Source organism: Heterodontus francisci, chromosome 20, assembly GCF_036365525.1.
Source record: "Heterodontus francisci isolate sHetFra1 chromosome 20, sHetFra1.hap1, whole genome shotgun sequence".
Lineage (NCBI taxonomy): Eukaryota > Metazoa > Chordata > Chondrichthyes > Heterodontiformes > Heterodontidae > Heterodontus > Heterodontus francisci.
In genome coordinates, this window is record NC_090390.1 from 13,792,461 (window position 1) to 13,808,348 (window position 15,888).

General features: G+C 48.9%; 1 protein-coding gene across 2 annotated transcripts in view; it reads right to left on the minus strand.

Moving 5' to 3' along the window:
- The window catches only part of LOC137380494 (hexokinase-1-like), a 447,865-nt gene that overhangs the window by 412,755 nt on the left and 19,222 nt on the right, over positions 1-15,888 (minus strand). For both annotated transcript variants that reach the window (XM_068052395.1, XM_068052396.1), the window contains exons 3-5: positions 14,155-14,303; positions 13,939-14,058; positions 6,491-6,586 (exon numbers count right to left, since the gene is read on the minus strand). In XM_068052395.1, the coding sequence (XP_067908496.1) occupies positions 6,491-6,586; positions 13,939-14,058; positions 14,155-14,303 (365 nt within the window). The remainder of the gene's footprint in view (positions 1-6,490; positions 6,587-13,938; positions 14,059-14,154; positions 14,304-15,888) is intronic.

Sequence of the window (15,888 nt, forward strand, 5' to 3'; positions counted from 1 at the left end):
ATAGGTATGTGAAGAGAAAAAGATTGGTGAAGAGAAATGTAGGTCCCTTACTGTCAGAAACAGGGGAATTTATTATGGGGAATAAAGAAATGGTTGACCAACTAAATGCATACTTTGGTTCTGTCTTCACAAAGGAGGACACAAATATCATACCAGGAATGTTGGGGAACACAGGACTTAGTGAGAGAGAGGAACTGAAGAAATTAGTATTAGTAGAGAAATGGTGTTGGGGATATTGATGGGATTGAAGAACGATAAATCCCCAGGGCCTGATAATCTACATCCCAGAGTACCTAAGGAAGTGGCCCTGGAAATAGTGGATGCATTGGTGGTCATCTTCCAAGATTCTATAGACTCTGGAACAGTTCCTACAGATTGGAGGGTAGCTAATGTAATTCGACTATTTAAAAAGGGAGGTAAAGAGAAAGCAGGGAATTATAGACCAGTCAACCTGACATCAGTAGTGGGGAAAATTCTAGAGTTCATTATCAAAGATTTTATAGCAGAGCACTTGGAGAACAGTGGTAGAATCGGGCAGAGTCAGCATGGATTTACAAAAGGGAAATTATGCTTGGCAAATCTACTAGGATTGTACAGCGGGGGGAATGGTTTGTACAGCGGTGGGGGGGTTTTGTACAGTGGGGGGGTGGTGATTGTACAGTGGGGGACGGGGGTTGTACAGTGGGGGGCGGTAGTGATTGTACAGTGGGGGTCAGGGGTTGTACAATGGGGGGTGCGGGTTGTACAGTGGGGGTGTTGGACAGTGTGGGCGGTGGGGGTTGTACAGTGGGGGGGGGTGGTGATTGTACAGTGGGGGGCAGGGGTTGTACAATGGGTGGGGGTGGGTTGTACAGTGGGGGTGTTGGACAGTGTGGGCGGTGGGGGTTGTATAGTGGGGGGGGTGGTGATTGTACAGTGGGGGCAGGGGTTGTACAATGGGTGGGGATGGGTTGTACAGTGGGGGTGTTGGACAGTGTGGGCAGTAAGGGTTGTACAGTGGGGGTCTTGCACAGTGTGGGCGCTGGGGGTTGTATTGTGGGGGTGTTGCACAGTGTGAGGGGTGCGGGGGTTGCACAGAGTGGGGGTGGTGATTGCACAGTGGGGGGGTTGTGATTGTACAGTGGAGGGCGGGGGTTGTACAGTGGGGGGTGTTGCACAGTGTGGGCTGTGGGGGTTGTACAGTGGGGGGTGGGGGTTGTATTGTGGGGGTGTTGCACAGTGTGAGGGGTGAGGGGGTTGCACAGTGTGGGGTGGTGATTGTATAGTGGAGGGCGGGTTTGTACAGTGGAGGTGTTGCACAGTGTGGGCTGTGGGGGTTGTACAGTGGGGGTATTGCACAGTGTGGGGGTGGTGATTGCACAGTGGGGGGTGCTGGTTGCACAGTGGGGGTGTTGCACAGTGTGGGCAGTGGGGGTTGTACAGTGGGGGGTGGGTGTTGTACAGTGGGGGTGTTGCGCAGTGGGGGTTGTATAGTTGGGGTGTTGCACAGTGTGGGCTGTGGGGGATATACAGTGGGGGTGTTGCACAGTGTGGGGGTGGTGATTGCACAGTGGAGGGCGGGGGTTGTACAGTGGCGGTGGGGATTGTACAGTGGGGGTGTTGCACAGTGTGGGTTGTGGGGGATGTACAGTGGGGGTGTTGCACAGTGTGGGGGTGGTGATTGCACAGTGGAGGGCGGGGGTTGTACAGTGGGGGTGGGTTGCACAGCGTGGGAGGTTGTACCGCGGGGGGGTTTGTACCATGGTGGGGTTGTACAGTGTGGGCGCTTTGTGTGTGTTTGTACGGGGGGGGGGGGGTGAGTTGTGGAGTGTGGTGGTTGTATTGTGCGGTGTTGTACAGCAGGTGGGTTGTATGGGGTGTTTGTATAGCACCGGTGTTTGTACAGTGGGAGGGTTGCACAGCGGGGGGGGTTGTACAGCGGGGGGGGGGGCGTTGTACAGCGGGAAGCACCTTCAGGAGCGGAGAGCAGTCGGATCTCTTCCAGCGCGCCGGAGTTTTGAAAAAAATAGCCAACAGTGACGTCACAGGAAAGCTGCAAGGTGATTGGTTGGTGAGTCACTGCTGTTGGTGAATAGCTCTAAAAAGCTGGGTTAGTATCTCAGGTAAGAAACGTTTACTGTTTATTTTCATATATAGTAAGTAGTGTTTTTTAGGGAGTTCTGTACTAACGAGGACAAGGGAAGAAGGACCCTACAGTAATTGATATTATTTGATATTAAGATCTTCCAAAAGGTTTAATTTAAAGGGTTAAGTCGTGGCAGGAAAGCTCAAAGCCATGGTGTGCTCCTTGTGCTCTATGTGGGAAGCCAGGAACGATTCCAGTGCCCGGGACCAGCATGTGTGCAGGTAGTGTCTCCAGCTGCAGCTCCTGGAAGCCCGGGTTTCAGAGCTGGAGCGGCAGCTGGCGACACTATGGAGCATCCATGAGGATCAGACCCCCACAGGCAGGAAGGGAATGGGTGACCAGCAGGCAGAGCAAGAGGACTAGGCAGGCAGTGCAGATGCAAAACAGGTATACTGCTTTGGATACTGTTGGGGGACAAATGGCCTCTCAGGGGAAAGCAGCAACAGCCCAATTGGTTGCACCTCGGTTGGCTCTGCTGCACAGGGGAGGAGTCAAAAGTGTGGGAATGCAATAGTTATAGGAGATTCAACTGTAAGGCGAATAGATAGGCGTTTCTGTGGCCGCAAAAGAGACTCCAGGATGGTATGTTGCCTCCCTGGTGCTAGGGTCAAGGATGTCTCAGAGCAGTTACAGGACATTCTGAAGGGGGAGGGTGAACAGCCAATGGTCGTGGTACACATTGGTACAAAGGACGTAGGTAACTAAAAGCAGAATATAGGGAGTTAGGAAGTAAGTTGAAAATTAGGACCTCAACGGTAGTGATCTCAGGATTACTACCAGTGCCACGTCAGAGTAGAAATAGCAGGATATATCAGATGAATACGTGGCTGAAGAGATGGTATGAGGGGGAGGGGTTTGGATTCCTGGTACATTGGGACCGGTCCGGGGGTGGTGGGACCAGTGCAAACTGGATGGGTTACACCTGAGCGGGACCGGGACTGATATCCGAGGGGGAGTATTTGCCAGAGTGGTTGGGGAGGGTTTAAACTAATATGGCAGGGGAATGGGAACCTTTGCAAGTAGTCAGAGGACGGGGGATCAAAGACAAGAACAAAAGACAGTAAGGGGAATAAGAAAAATGATAGGCAGAGAAATCAAGGGCCAGAATCAAACAGGGCCACAGTGAAAAATAATGGGAAGGGTCCAAGCAATATTAAAAAGACAAGCCTTAAGGCTTTGTGCCTTAATGCGTGGAGCATTTCCACAATAAAGTGAATGAATTAATCGCGCAAATAGATGTAAACGAGTATGATATAGTCGGGATTACGGAGACATGGCTGCAGGGTGACCAGGGATGGGAAATGAACGCCGAGGGATATTCAATATTTAGGAAGGACAGACAAAAAGCAAAAGGCGATGGAGTTGCATTGCTGGTTAAGGGGGAAATAAACGCAATAGTGAGGAAAGATATTTGCTCTGACAATGTGGAACCTGTATGGGTGGAGCTGAGAAACACTAAGGGGCAAAAAATGTTAGAGGGGGTTGTATATCGACCCCCAAACTGTGGTGGTGATGCTGGGAATGGCATTAAACAGGAAATTAGAGACGCATGCGATAAAGGAGCATCTGTAATTATGGGTGAATTTAATCTGCATATAGATTGGACAAATCAAATTAGTCACAATACTGTAGAGGAGGAATTCATGGAGTGTATACGGGATGGTTTTCTGGACCAATACATTGAGGAACCAACTAGAGAACAGGCCATCCTAGACTGGGTATTGTGTAATGAGAGAGGAATAATTGACAATCTAATGGTGCGAGACCCCTTGGGGATGAGCGACCATAATATGATAGAATTCTTCATCAAGATGGAGAGTGACGTAGTTGATTCTGAGACAAAGGTCCTGAAACTTAGTAAAGGAAACTACGAAGGTATGAGGCGTGAGTTGGCTAAGATGGATTGGGAAACGTTACTTAAAGGGATGACGGTGGAAAGACAATGGCAAACATTCAAAGACTGCAACTTTTGTTTATTCCTGTCTGGCACAAAAGTAAAACTGGAAAGGGAGCCAAACCATGGCTTACAAGGGAAATTAGAGATAACATTAGATCCAAGGAAGAGGCATATAAATTCTCCAGAAAAAACAACAGACCTGAGGATTGGGAGCAGTTTAGAATTCAGCAAAAGAGGGCTAAGGGATTGATTAAGCAGGGGAAAATAGAGTACGAGAGCAAGCCTGCGGGGAACATAAAAACTGATTGTAAATGTTTCTATAGGTATGTGAAGAGAAAAAGATTGGTGAAGAGAAATGTAGGTCCCTTACTGTCAGAAACAGGGGAATTTATTATGGGGAATAAAGAAATGGTTGACCAACTAAATGCATACTTTGGTTCTGTCTTCACAAAGGAGGACACAAATATCATACCAGAAATGTTGGGGAACACAGGACTTAGTGAGAGAGAGGAACTGAAGAAATTAGTATTAGTAGAGAAATGGTGTTGGGGATATTGATGGGATTGAAGGCCGATAAATCCCCAGGGACTGATAATCTACATCCCAGAGCACCTAAGGAAGTGGCCCTGGAAATAGTGGATGCATTGGTGGTCATCTTCCAAGATTCTATAGACTCTGGAGCAGTTCCTACAGATTGGAGGGTAGCTAATGTAATTCGACTATTTAAAAAGGGAGGTAAAGAGAAAGCAGGGAATTATAGACCAGTCAACCTGACATCAGTAGTGGGGAAAATTCTAGAGTTCATTATCAAAGATTTTATAGCAGAGCACTTGGAGAACAGTGGTAGAATCGGGCAGAGTCAGCATGGAGTTACAAAAGGGAAATTATGCTTGACAAATCTACTAGGATTGTACAGCGGGGGGAATGGTTTGTACAGCGGTGGGGGGGTTTTGTACAGTGGGGGGGTGGTGATTGTACAGTGGGGGACGGGGGTTGTACAGTGGGGGGCGGTAGTGATTGTACAGTGGGGGTCAGGGGTTGTACAATGGGGGGTGCGGGTTGTACAGTGGGGGTGTTGGACAGTGTGGGCGGTGGGGGTTGTACAGTGGGGGGGGTGGTGATTGTACAGTGGGGGGCAGGGGTTGTACAATGGGTGGGGGTGGGTTGTACAGTGGGGGTGTTGGACAGTGTGGGCGGTGGGGGTTGTATAGTGGGGGGGTGGTGATTGTACAGTGGGGGCAGGGGTTGTACAATGGGTGGGGATGGGTTGTACAGTGGGGGTGTTGGACAGTGTGGGCAGTTGGGGTTGTACAGTGGGGGTCTTGCACAGTGTGGGCGCTGGGGGTTGTACTGTGGGGGTGTTGCACAGTGTGAGGGGTGCGGGGGTTGCACAGTGGGGGGGTGGTGATTGCACAGTGGGGGGGTTGTGATTGTACAGTGGAGGGCGGGGGTTGTACAGTGGGGGGTGTTGCACAGTGTGGGCTGTGGGGGTTGTACAGTGGGGGGTGGGGGTTGTATTGTGGGGGTGTTGCACAGTGTGAGGGGTGAGGGGGTTGCACAGTGTGGGGTGGTGATTGTATAGTGGAGGGCGGGTTTGTACAGTGGAGGTGTTGCGCTGTGGGGGTTGTACAGTGTGGGGTGGTGATTGTATAGTGGAGGGCGGGTTTGTACAGTGGGGGTATTGCACAGTGTGGGGGTGGTGATTGCACAGTGGGGGGTGCTGGTTGCACAGTGGGGGTGTTGCACAGTGTGGGCAGTGGGGGTTGTACAGTGGGGGGTGGGTGTTGTACAGTGGGGGTGTTGCGCAGTGGGGGTTGTATAGTTGGGGTGTTGCACAGTGTGGGCTGTGGGGGATATACAGTGGGGGTGTTGCACAGTGTGGGGGTGGTGATTGCACAGTGGAGGGCGGGGGTTGTACAGTGGGCGGTGGGGATTGTACAGTGGGGGTGTTGCACAGTGTGGGCTGTGGGGGATGTACAGTGGGGGTGTTGCACAGTGTGGGGGTGGTGATTGCACAGTGGAGGGCGGGGGTTGTACAGTGGGGGTGTTGCACAGTGTGGGCAGTGGGGGATGTACAGTGGGGGTGTTGCACAGTGTGGGCTGTGGGGGTTATACAGTGGGCGGTGGGGGTTGTACAGGGGGAGCAGTTTGTACAGCAAGTATGGAAGTGTCTGTCTGATGCCTGCTGGGTCAGCCAGAACCTTACCTTGTAGTTTTTGTTGGTTCAGTTCTCAGTGGCCAGAATCTCTCACTGTAAGTTTTTTTTTTAGCTGACATCACTCCTCGTCACTTGGTCGGATTTTTATATTGCCCATTTGGCAGAGATACAATTGGTTTCTCAACAAAATCAAAACTTTCTCAAGGACTGTTCCTGAATACCTATGCCTGCTCTCCCCACCCAAAGGACACGCTAACCACTGGATAGATTTCAAAACAGTAAAACAGACTTAATCTTGAGTTAAACTCACTGCTTGTCTTGCAATCGCTTCGCGTAACAAAGTCACCACATCTGTTCCTTGTACTCCTTTGACTAAGTATTCTTTCGTCCATGAAATAAGAATGCCCTGCAACAGAAAACCACAGGACTGTCAGTTATGGGAGCCTGGAATATCAAATATTCCCATCACTCTCTCATTTTGTCCCCTTTTACAAACTGTGCCCACTGACCTTGTCCTTCACCTAATCTCCTTTGTTGAAATAACAGTCAGGTCACCTTTGAACACTCTGCAAACCCATCATTCTGCTGTCTGCAACTCCCAGAACGGAGCGGCTCCTTTAGAGAGTGTACCTTGGTAGACTCTTGGTGACCTGATCATAATCCCCCCAACACTGATCATAATCCCCCCAAACACTGATCATAATCCCAACACTGATCATAATCCCCCCCAAACACTGATCATAATCCCCCCCCCCAACACTGATCATAATCCCCCCAACACTGCCTTGAGCTCATTATTTGGTTTGCTGAATTTCCTTTGCTCAATGACAAGGTTGCCCATGATGGGGAGAGAGGGTTGGGGAGAGGGGGAGAGAGGAGGGAAGGGGGAGTAGGAGGGGAGGAGGGGTGGGGTCAGGTCACACCATTCATCACCGTGGTGGAGGTTGGGGGGTTCACTCCATTGACTGCTAGGATCTGGATGACAATGCAGTCCAGGCCATGGAAGACCTACTGTCTGCCAGGTGGATGGATTCCACATGAAATGGGTTGGAGCAGCTTCAATCCTGCTCTTATTGGGGATAATCCTGCATCACAAAACTAACTCTAATTTGGGATGAATTAAAAATTTCACTCAGGTAAGCCTAAAATAGGTGGATATCAAAAATCAAAAACTGACTTAGTTGAGGGCAATCTTCAGGATTTAAAACACATTGGCCTTGATATTAAGAGGAGAACGGGGCGGGTGCTAGGATCTCTGTAGTGGGTAAAGATCCCAGCAAGATTTCATTTAAATAACTCTACAGCGGCACTCATCTGACACCAGGCAAGATTGAGTGCTTAGCCAGTAGCTGGGAATAGTAGCCTAGCGGCAGGAGGCCAAAGGCAGTGGGAGCTCTGAGGCCGGGGCTGGGAGGCCCTGGGACTGCTTGAGTCGGTGGTGGGGGTGGAACCATGTGTAAAAGAAGGAGATCTTTAAGTAGATGCCCATGCAGGACTCCCCCGATATTCCACATTGCAGACTCCCCCGATATTCCACATTGTAGGACTCCCCCAATATTCCACATTGCAGACTCCCCCGATATTCCACATTGCAGGACTCCCCCGATATTCCACATTGCAGGACTCCCCCGATATTCCACATTGCAGGACTCCCCCGATATTCCACATTGCAGACTCCCCCGATATTCCACATTGCAGACTCCCCCGATATTGAACATTGCAGGACTCCCCCGATATTCCACATTGCAAGGCTCCCCCGTTGTTCCACATTGCAGACTCCCCCGATATTCCACATTGCAGGAATCCCCCGATATTGAACATTGCAGACTCCCCCGATATTGAACATTGCAGACTCCCCCGATATTCCACATTGCAGGACTCCCCTGATGTTCCACATTGCAGACTCCCCCGATATTGAACATTGCAGACTCCCCCGTTATTCCACATTGCAGGACTCCCCCAATATTCCACATTGCAGGACTCCCCCCAATATTCCACATTGCAGGACTCCCCCGATATTCCACATTGCAGACTCCCCCGATATTCCACATTGCAGGACTCCCCCGATATTCCACATTGCAGGACTCCCCCGTTGTTCCACATTGCAGACTCCCCCAATATTCCACATTGCAGACTCCCCCAATATTCCACATTGCAGGACTCCCCCGATATTCCACATTGCAGACTCCCCCGATATTCCACATTGCAGACTCCCCCGATATTCCACATTGCAGACTCCCCCGATATTCCACATTGCAGGACTCCCCCGATATTCCACATTGCAAGACTCCTCCGATATTCCACATTGCAGGACTCCCCCGATATTCCACATTGCAGGACTCCCCCGATATTCCACATTGCAAGACTCCTCCGATATTCCACATTGCAGACTCCCCCGATATTCAACATTGCAAGACTCCCCCGATATTCCACATTGCAAGACTCCTCCGATATTCCACATTGCAGACTCCCCCGATATTCCACATTGCAAGACTCCCCCGATATTCCACATTGCAGACTCCCCCGATATTCCACATTGCAGACTCCCCCGATATTCCACATTGCAGGACTCCCCCGTTGTTCCACATTGCAGACTCCCCCAATATTCCACATTGCAGGACTCCCCCGATATTCAACGTTGCAAAACTCCCCCGAAATTCCACATTGCAGACTCCCCCGATATTCCACATTGCAGACTCCCCCGTTGTTCCACATTGCAGACTCCCCCAATATTCCACATTGCAGACTCCCCCGATATTCCACATTGCAGGACTCCCCCAATATTCCACATTGCAGGACTCCCCCGTTGTTCCACATTGCAGACTCCCCCAATATTCCACATTGCAGGACTCCCCCGATATTCCACATTGCAGACTCCCCCGATATTCCATATTACAGACTCCCCCGATATTCCACATTGCAAGACTCCTCCGATATTCCACATTGCAGACTCCCCCGATATTCCACATTGCAGACTCCCCCGTTGTTCCACATTGCAAGACTCCCCCGATATTCCACATTGCAAGACTCCCCCGATATTCCACATTGCAAGACTCCCCCGATATTCAGCATTGCAGGACTCGCCCGATATTCCACATTGCAGGACTCCTCCGATATTCCACATTTCAGACTGCCCTGATATTCCACATTGCAGACTCCCCCGTTGTTCCACATTGCAAGACTCCCCCGATATTCCACATTGCAAGACTCCCCCGATATTGAACATTGCAGACTCCCCCGATATTGAACATTGCAGACTCCCCCGATATTCCACATTGCAGGACTCCCCTGATGTTCCACATTGCAGACTCCCCCGATATTGAACATTGCAGACTCCCCCGTTATTCCACATTGCAGGACTCCCCCAATATTCCACATTGCAGGACTCCCCCCAATATTCCACATTGCAGGACTCCCCCGATATTCCACATTGCAGACTCCCCCGATATTCCACATTGCAGGACTCCCCCGATATTCCACATTGCAGGACTCCCCCGTTGTTCCACATTGCAGACTCCCCCAATATTCCACATTGCAGGACTCCCCCGATATTCCACATTGCAGACTCCCCCGATATTCCACATTGCAGACTCCCCCGATATTCCACATTGCAGACTCCCCCGATATTCCACATTGCAGGACTCCCCCGATATTCCACATTGCAAGACTCCTCCGATATTCCACATTGCAGACTCCCCCGATATTCCACATTGCAGGACTCCCCCGATATTCCACATTGCAAGACTCCTCCGATATTCCACATTGCAGACTCCCCCGATATTCAACATTGCAAGACTCCCCCGATATTCCACATTGCAAGACTCCTCCGATATTCCACATTGCAGACTCCCCCGATATTCCACATTGCAAGACTCCCCCGATATTCCACATTGCAGACTCCCCCGATATTCCACATTGCAGACTCCCCCGATATTCCACATTGCAGACTCCCCCGATATTCCACATTGCAGGACTCCCCCGTTGTTCCACATTGCAGACTCCCCCAATATTCCACATTGCAGACTCCCCCAATATTCCACATTGCAGACTCCCCCGATATTCCACATTGCAGGACTCCCCCAATATTCCACATTGCAGGACTACCCCGTTGTTCCACATTGCAGACTCCCCCAATATTCCACATTGCAGGACTCCCCCGATATTCCACATTGCAGACTCCCCCGATATTCCATATTACAGACTCCCCCGATATTCCATATTACAGACTCCCCCGATATTCCACATTGCAAGACTCCTCCGATATTCCACATTGCAAGACTCCTCCGATATTCCACATTGCAAGACTCCTCCGATATACCACATTGCAGGACTCCCCCGATATTCCACATTGCAAGACTCCTCCGACATTCCACATTGCAGACTCCCCCGATATTCAACATTGCAAGACTCCCCCGATATTCCACATTGCAAGACTCCCCCGATATTCCACATTGCAAGACTCCCCCGATATTCCACATTGCAAGACTCCCCCGATATTCAACATTGCAAGACTCCCCCGATATTCCACATTGCAGACTCCCCCGATATTCCACATTGCAGACTCCCCCGTTGTTCCACATTGCAGACTCCCCCGATATTCCACATTGCAAGACTCCCCCGATATTCCACATTGCAAGACTCCTCCGATATTCCACATTGCAGACTCCCCCGATATTCCACATTGCAGACTCCCCCGTTGTTCCACATTGCAAGACTCCCCCGATATTCCACATTGCAAGACTCCCCCGATATTCAACATTGCAAGACTCCCCCGATATTCCACATTGCAGGACTCCTGCGATATTCCACATTTCAGACTGCCCTGATATTCCACTTTGCAGACTCCCCTGATATTCCACATTTCAGACTCCCCTGATATTCCACATTTCAGACTCCCCCGATATTCCACATTGCAGGACTCCCCCGATATTCCACATTGCAGGACTCCCCCGATATTCCACATTGCAGACTCCCCCGATATTCCACATTGCATGACTCCCCCGATATTCCACATTGCAGACTCCCCCGATATTCCACATTGCAGGACTCCCCCGATATTCCACATTGCAGACTCCCCCGATATTCCACATTGCAGGACTCCCCCGATATTCCACATTGCAGATTCCCCCGATATTCCACATTGCAGATTCCCCCGATATTCCACATTGCAGATTCCCCCGATATTCCACATTGCAGGACTCCCCCGATATTCCACATTGCAGGACTCCCCCGATATTCCACATTGCAGGACTCCCCCGATATTCCACATTGCAAGACTCCCCCGATATTCCACATTGCAGGACTCCCCCGATATTCCACATTGCAGATTCCCCCGATATTCCACATTGCAGGACTCCCCCGATATTCCACATTGCAGGACTCCCCCGATATTCCACATTGCAAGACTCCCCCGATATTCCACATTGCAGACTCCTCCGATATTCCACATTGCAGGACTCCCCCGATATTCCACATTGCAAGACTCCTCCGATATTCCACATTGCAGACTCCTCCGATATTCCACATTGCAGACTCCCCCGATATTCCACATTGCAAGACTCCCCCGATATTCCACATTGCAAGACTCCCCCGATATTCCACATTGCAAGACTCCTCCGATATTCCACATTGCAAGACTCCTCCGATATTCCACATTGCAAGACTCCTCCGATATTCCACATTGCAAGACTCCCCCGATATTCAACATTGCAAGACTCCCCCGATATTCCACATTGCAGACTCCCCCGATATTCCACATTGCAGACTCCCCCGTTGTTCCACATTGCAGACTCCCCCGATATTCCACATTGCAAGACTCCCCCGATATTCCACATTGCAAGACTCCTCCGATATTCCACATTGCAGACTCCCCCGATATTCCACATTGCAGACTCCCCCGTTGTTCCACATTGCAAGACTCCCCCGATATTCCACATTGCAAGACTCCCCCGATATTCCACATTGCAAGACTCCCCCGATATTCAACATTGCAAGACTCCCCCGATATTCCACATTGCAAGAGTCCCCCGATATTCCACATTGCAAGACTCCTCCGATATTCCACATTGCAGACTCCCCCGATATTCCACATTGCAGACTCCCCCGTTGTTCCACATTGCAAGACTCCCCCGATATTCCACATTGCAAGACTCCCCCGATATTCAGCATTGCAGGACTCGCCCGATATTCCACATTGCAGGACTTCTCCGATATTCCACATTTCAGACTGCCCTGATATTCCACTTTGCAGACTCCCCTGATATTCCACATTTCAGACTCCCCCGATATTCCACATTGCAGGACTCCCCCGATATTCCACATTGCAGGACTCCCCCGATATTCCACATTGCAGACTCCCCCGATATTCCACATTGCAGACTCCCCCGATATTCCACATTGCAGACTCCCCCGATATTCCACATTGCAGGACTCCCCCGATATTCCACATTGCAGACTCCCCCGATATTCCACATTGCAGACTCCCCCGATATTCCACATTGCAGGACTCCCCCGATATTCCACATTGCAGATTCCCCCGATATTCCACATTGCAGGACTCCCCCGATATTCCACATTGCAGGACTCCCCCGATATTCCACATTGCAGGACTCCCCCGATATTCCACATTGCAAGACTCCCCCGATATTCCACATTGCAGACTCCCCCGATATTCCACATTGCAGAATCAACAATGTCATTAAGCCATGATATTTAAAGTCAACTTGGCCCTGTCAACAGCCTGATTTGGGGCTTTAAAAGTTCAAACAGACAGGAAGGCAGCAGGTTGGAGCCGTGAGGTAGAATTTAAAATTTTTGAACAGCCCCCTCATGCCATTCCTGCTGGGTGGGGGTGTGGGGCTTAAAATCAGGGCCCTTACTGGAGGCTAGAAGGAGCTTTACTCTGTATCAAACTCATACTAACACTGGGTTCATGAAGTGGAAAGCATTCAATTTCTCAGCATTGCTCCTTCTAACAAGGACCATTTAAAAAAAAAATGTCTTTCCAAATTAATCCGCTGCCAGGCCCTTGTAGTTAGCACTGAGAAGGTTAACATCTCTTCAGGCTGGGCTAGCTCTGGCCCCAGGACCCAGAGGTCAGCTCCAATCCAGCAGAGCCCATAGAGTCAGAGTTATAGCCCCAAGACCATTAGTGCAAGCCTTCCCCTGACTTTTGCCTGTCCTGACAGGAGACTCTAATCCTGACATGTGGTTGTCGGGCTGCAGGTCTCCCTGCAGTAACTCACTCTACCTTTATCATTCGGATTTCAATACAGAATGTCTGATTGCAGCATTGGTAAGGCACTGAGTTGCTGCGACGTATTAATCAGTGACCATGAGAAAAGTATTTAGTGACTTTAGACACAATTACCAAAAGCAAATTATGAGCAGCACCTTTTATAATGACATTGTTACTGAAATTTGGACATTATGGGTGGGTGCCTGTGTAAATCATGAATGGTGTAAGGGACAGTGAGAATTGTGGGATCTCTCAACATGTGGCACCTGACTTTAAGCCTGTCCGCACCCAGCATTCAGATACACTTACAAACTGGATTCAGTGGATAGTGATCAGGAGCAAGCACCAGGCTGGTTTTCCCCATTCTAGCACCATCAGCCCGGCACTGAGCTGCACTGGACAAAGACTGGGAATCACAGGCCCGACTATCTGCTCAGCATGGCTGACTACATCACCCTATGGTGCAGTTACCTGTTGAGCTATCAGCAAGCTAAACCTCTGTCATCACAGCTCACTCTCACCTCATCCAGTTTGCTTTGTTTGCAGGGAAAGGAAAAAGTGAAGCCAAGCGGAAGCTTTTTATCTTTTATTTCCTGTTTCTTAATGAAATCTCCCAGGCATTCAGCGACATGGTCAAAAAGCTGCAAGGTAGAAGGGAAACAAACAGTAAGGCTGAGTGGTGTGGATTTATTATTCTGTGTCTATTTTAGATACAAGCATCGAATGAGTGGGGTTACCTGGTGGCCATTTCCATGTTTCAGATCCTCGGGCAAGGGATAGGATTGGCTGACCGTGTGTACCATTTGCCGCCCATCTTCCGACACTTTGACCCTTAACACACGGAATATGGAACCTCCCAGATCCAGCGCCAAAAATTCTCCCTTTTCTGACACAAAATGTAAAGTTGGCAGTCTGACATTCAGCGAAGAACTGAGAATCAGGAACTTAAAGTAATTAATATTTGTAGAGAAAAAGTACTGGAGAAATTAACTGGACTAAAAGCCGACAAGTCCCCCTACATCCAAGGATTCTAAAAGTGATAGCTGCAGAAATAGTGGATGAACTGGTTGTGATTTTCCAAAATTCCCTAGATTCTAGAATTGGAAGTTAGCAAATATAACACTGCTATTCAAGAAAAGAGGGAGAGAGAAAACAGGGAACCGGTTAGCCTGACATCCGTCAATGGGAAAATGCTGGGTGTATTATTAAGGAAGTCTTAACAAGGCACTTAGAAAATCATAATAAGATTAGGCAGATTTATCATGGTTTTATGAAAGGAAAATCATGTTTGACAAATCTGTTAGAGTTTTTTAAGATGTCACTAGCAGGGCAGGTAAAAGGGGAACCGGTGGATGTAGTGTCTTTGGACTTTCAAAAAGCATTCAATAAGGCGGGCACACAAAAGGTTGTTACACAAGGTAAGGGCTCATGGGTTGGGGGTAATATATTAGCTAACATAAAAGGGAATCCAAAAGTCTCATACAGGTGTATGAATAGTAAATGGGTGGTAAAAGGAGGAGTGAGGCCAATTAGGGGCCAGAAAGGGTATTTACACATGGAATCAAAAACCTTGTCACAAACCTGAAACGTTAACTCTGTTTCTCTCTCCACAGATGCTGCCAGACCTGCTGAGTATTTCCAGCACTTTTTGTTTTTATTTCAGATTTCCAGCATCTGCGGTATTTTGCTTTTATTTACACATGGAGGCTGGGGGCATGGCTAAGGTACTAAATGAGTACTTTGCATCTGTCTTTACCAAGGAAGATGATGTTTCCGAAGTCATAGTGAAAGAGGAGGTAGTTGAGACACTGGGCTAAAAATTGATAGAGGAGGTATTGGAAAGACTGCCTTTACTTAAAGTTGATAAGTCACCAGGACCAGATAACATGCATCTGAGAATACTGAGGGAAGTAAAGGTGGAAATTGTGGAGGCACTGGCCATAATTTTCCAATCCTCCTTTGACACAGGTGTGGTGCCAGAGGACTGGAGAATTGCAAATATTACACCTTGATACAAAAAAGGTTGTAAGGATAAGCCCAGCAACCACAGGCCAGCCATTAGTGGTGGGAAAGCTTTTAGAAACTATAATCTGGGACAAAATTAAGTCACTTGGACAAATGTGGATTAATTAAGGAAAGCTAGCATGGCTTTGTTAAAGACAAATCATGTTTAACTAACACAGTCATGCAGTTAATGTGGTGTACGTGGACTTTCAAAAGGCAATGGGCATGCTGTTCTCTCAGAACCTTAACACTGTTTTCATCTTTGAGTCTTTAGCAATCTCACCATTGCCAACATGTTGCACGTTGTTTGAAGCTCTGTGTTTGTATAGACTGTACACAAAGAATGATCGCTCAAGATTGGGATCAGTAATGCAATATTGTGGATTCATTATTGATTACTGAGAGAGCAGCAATTACATTGAGATGTACAAATGTATCTTCAAGACTGCCTAACAATCAGAATCATG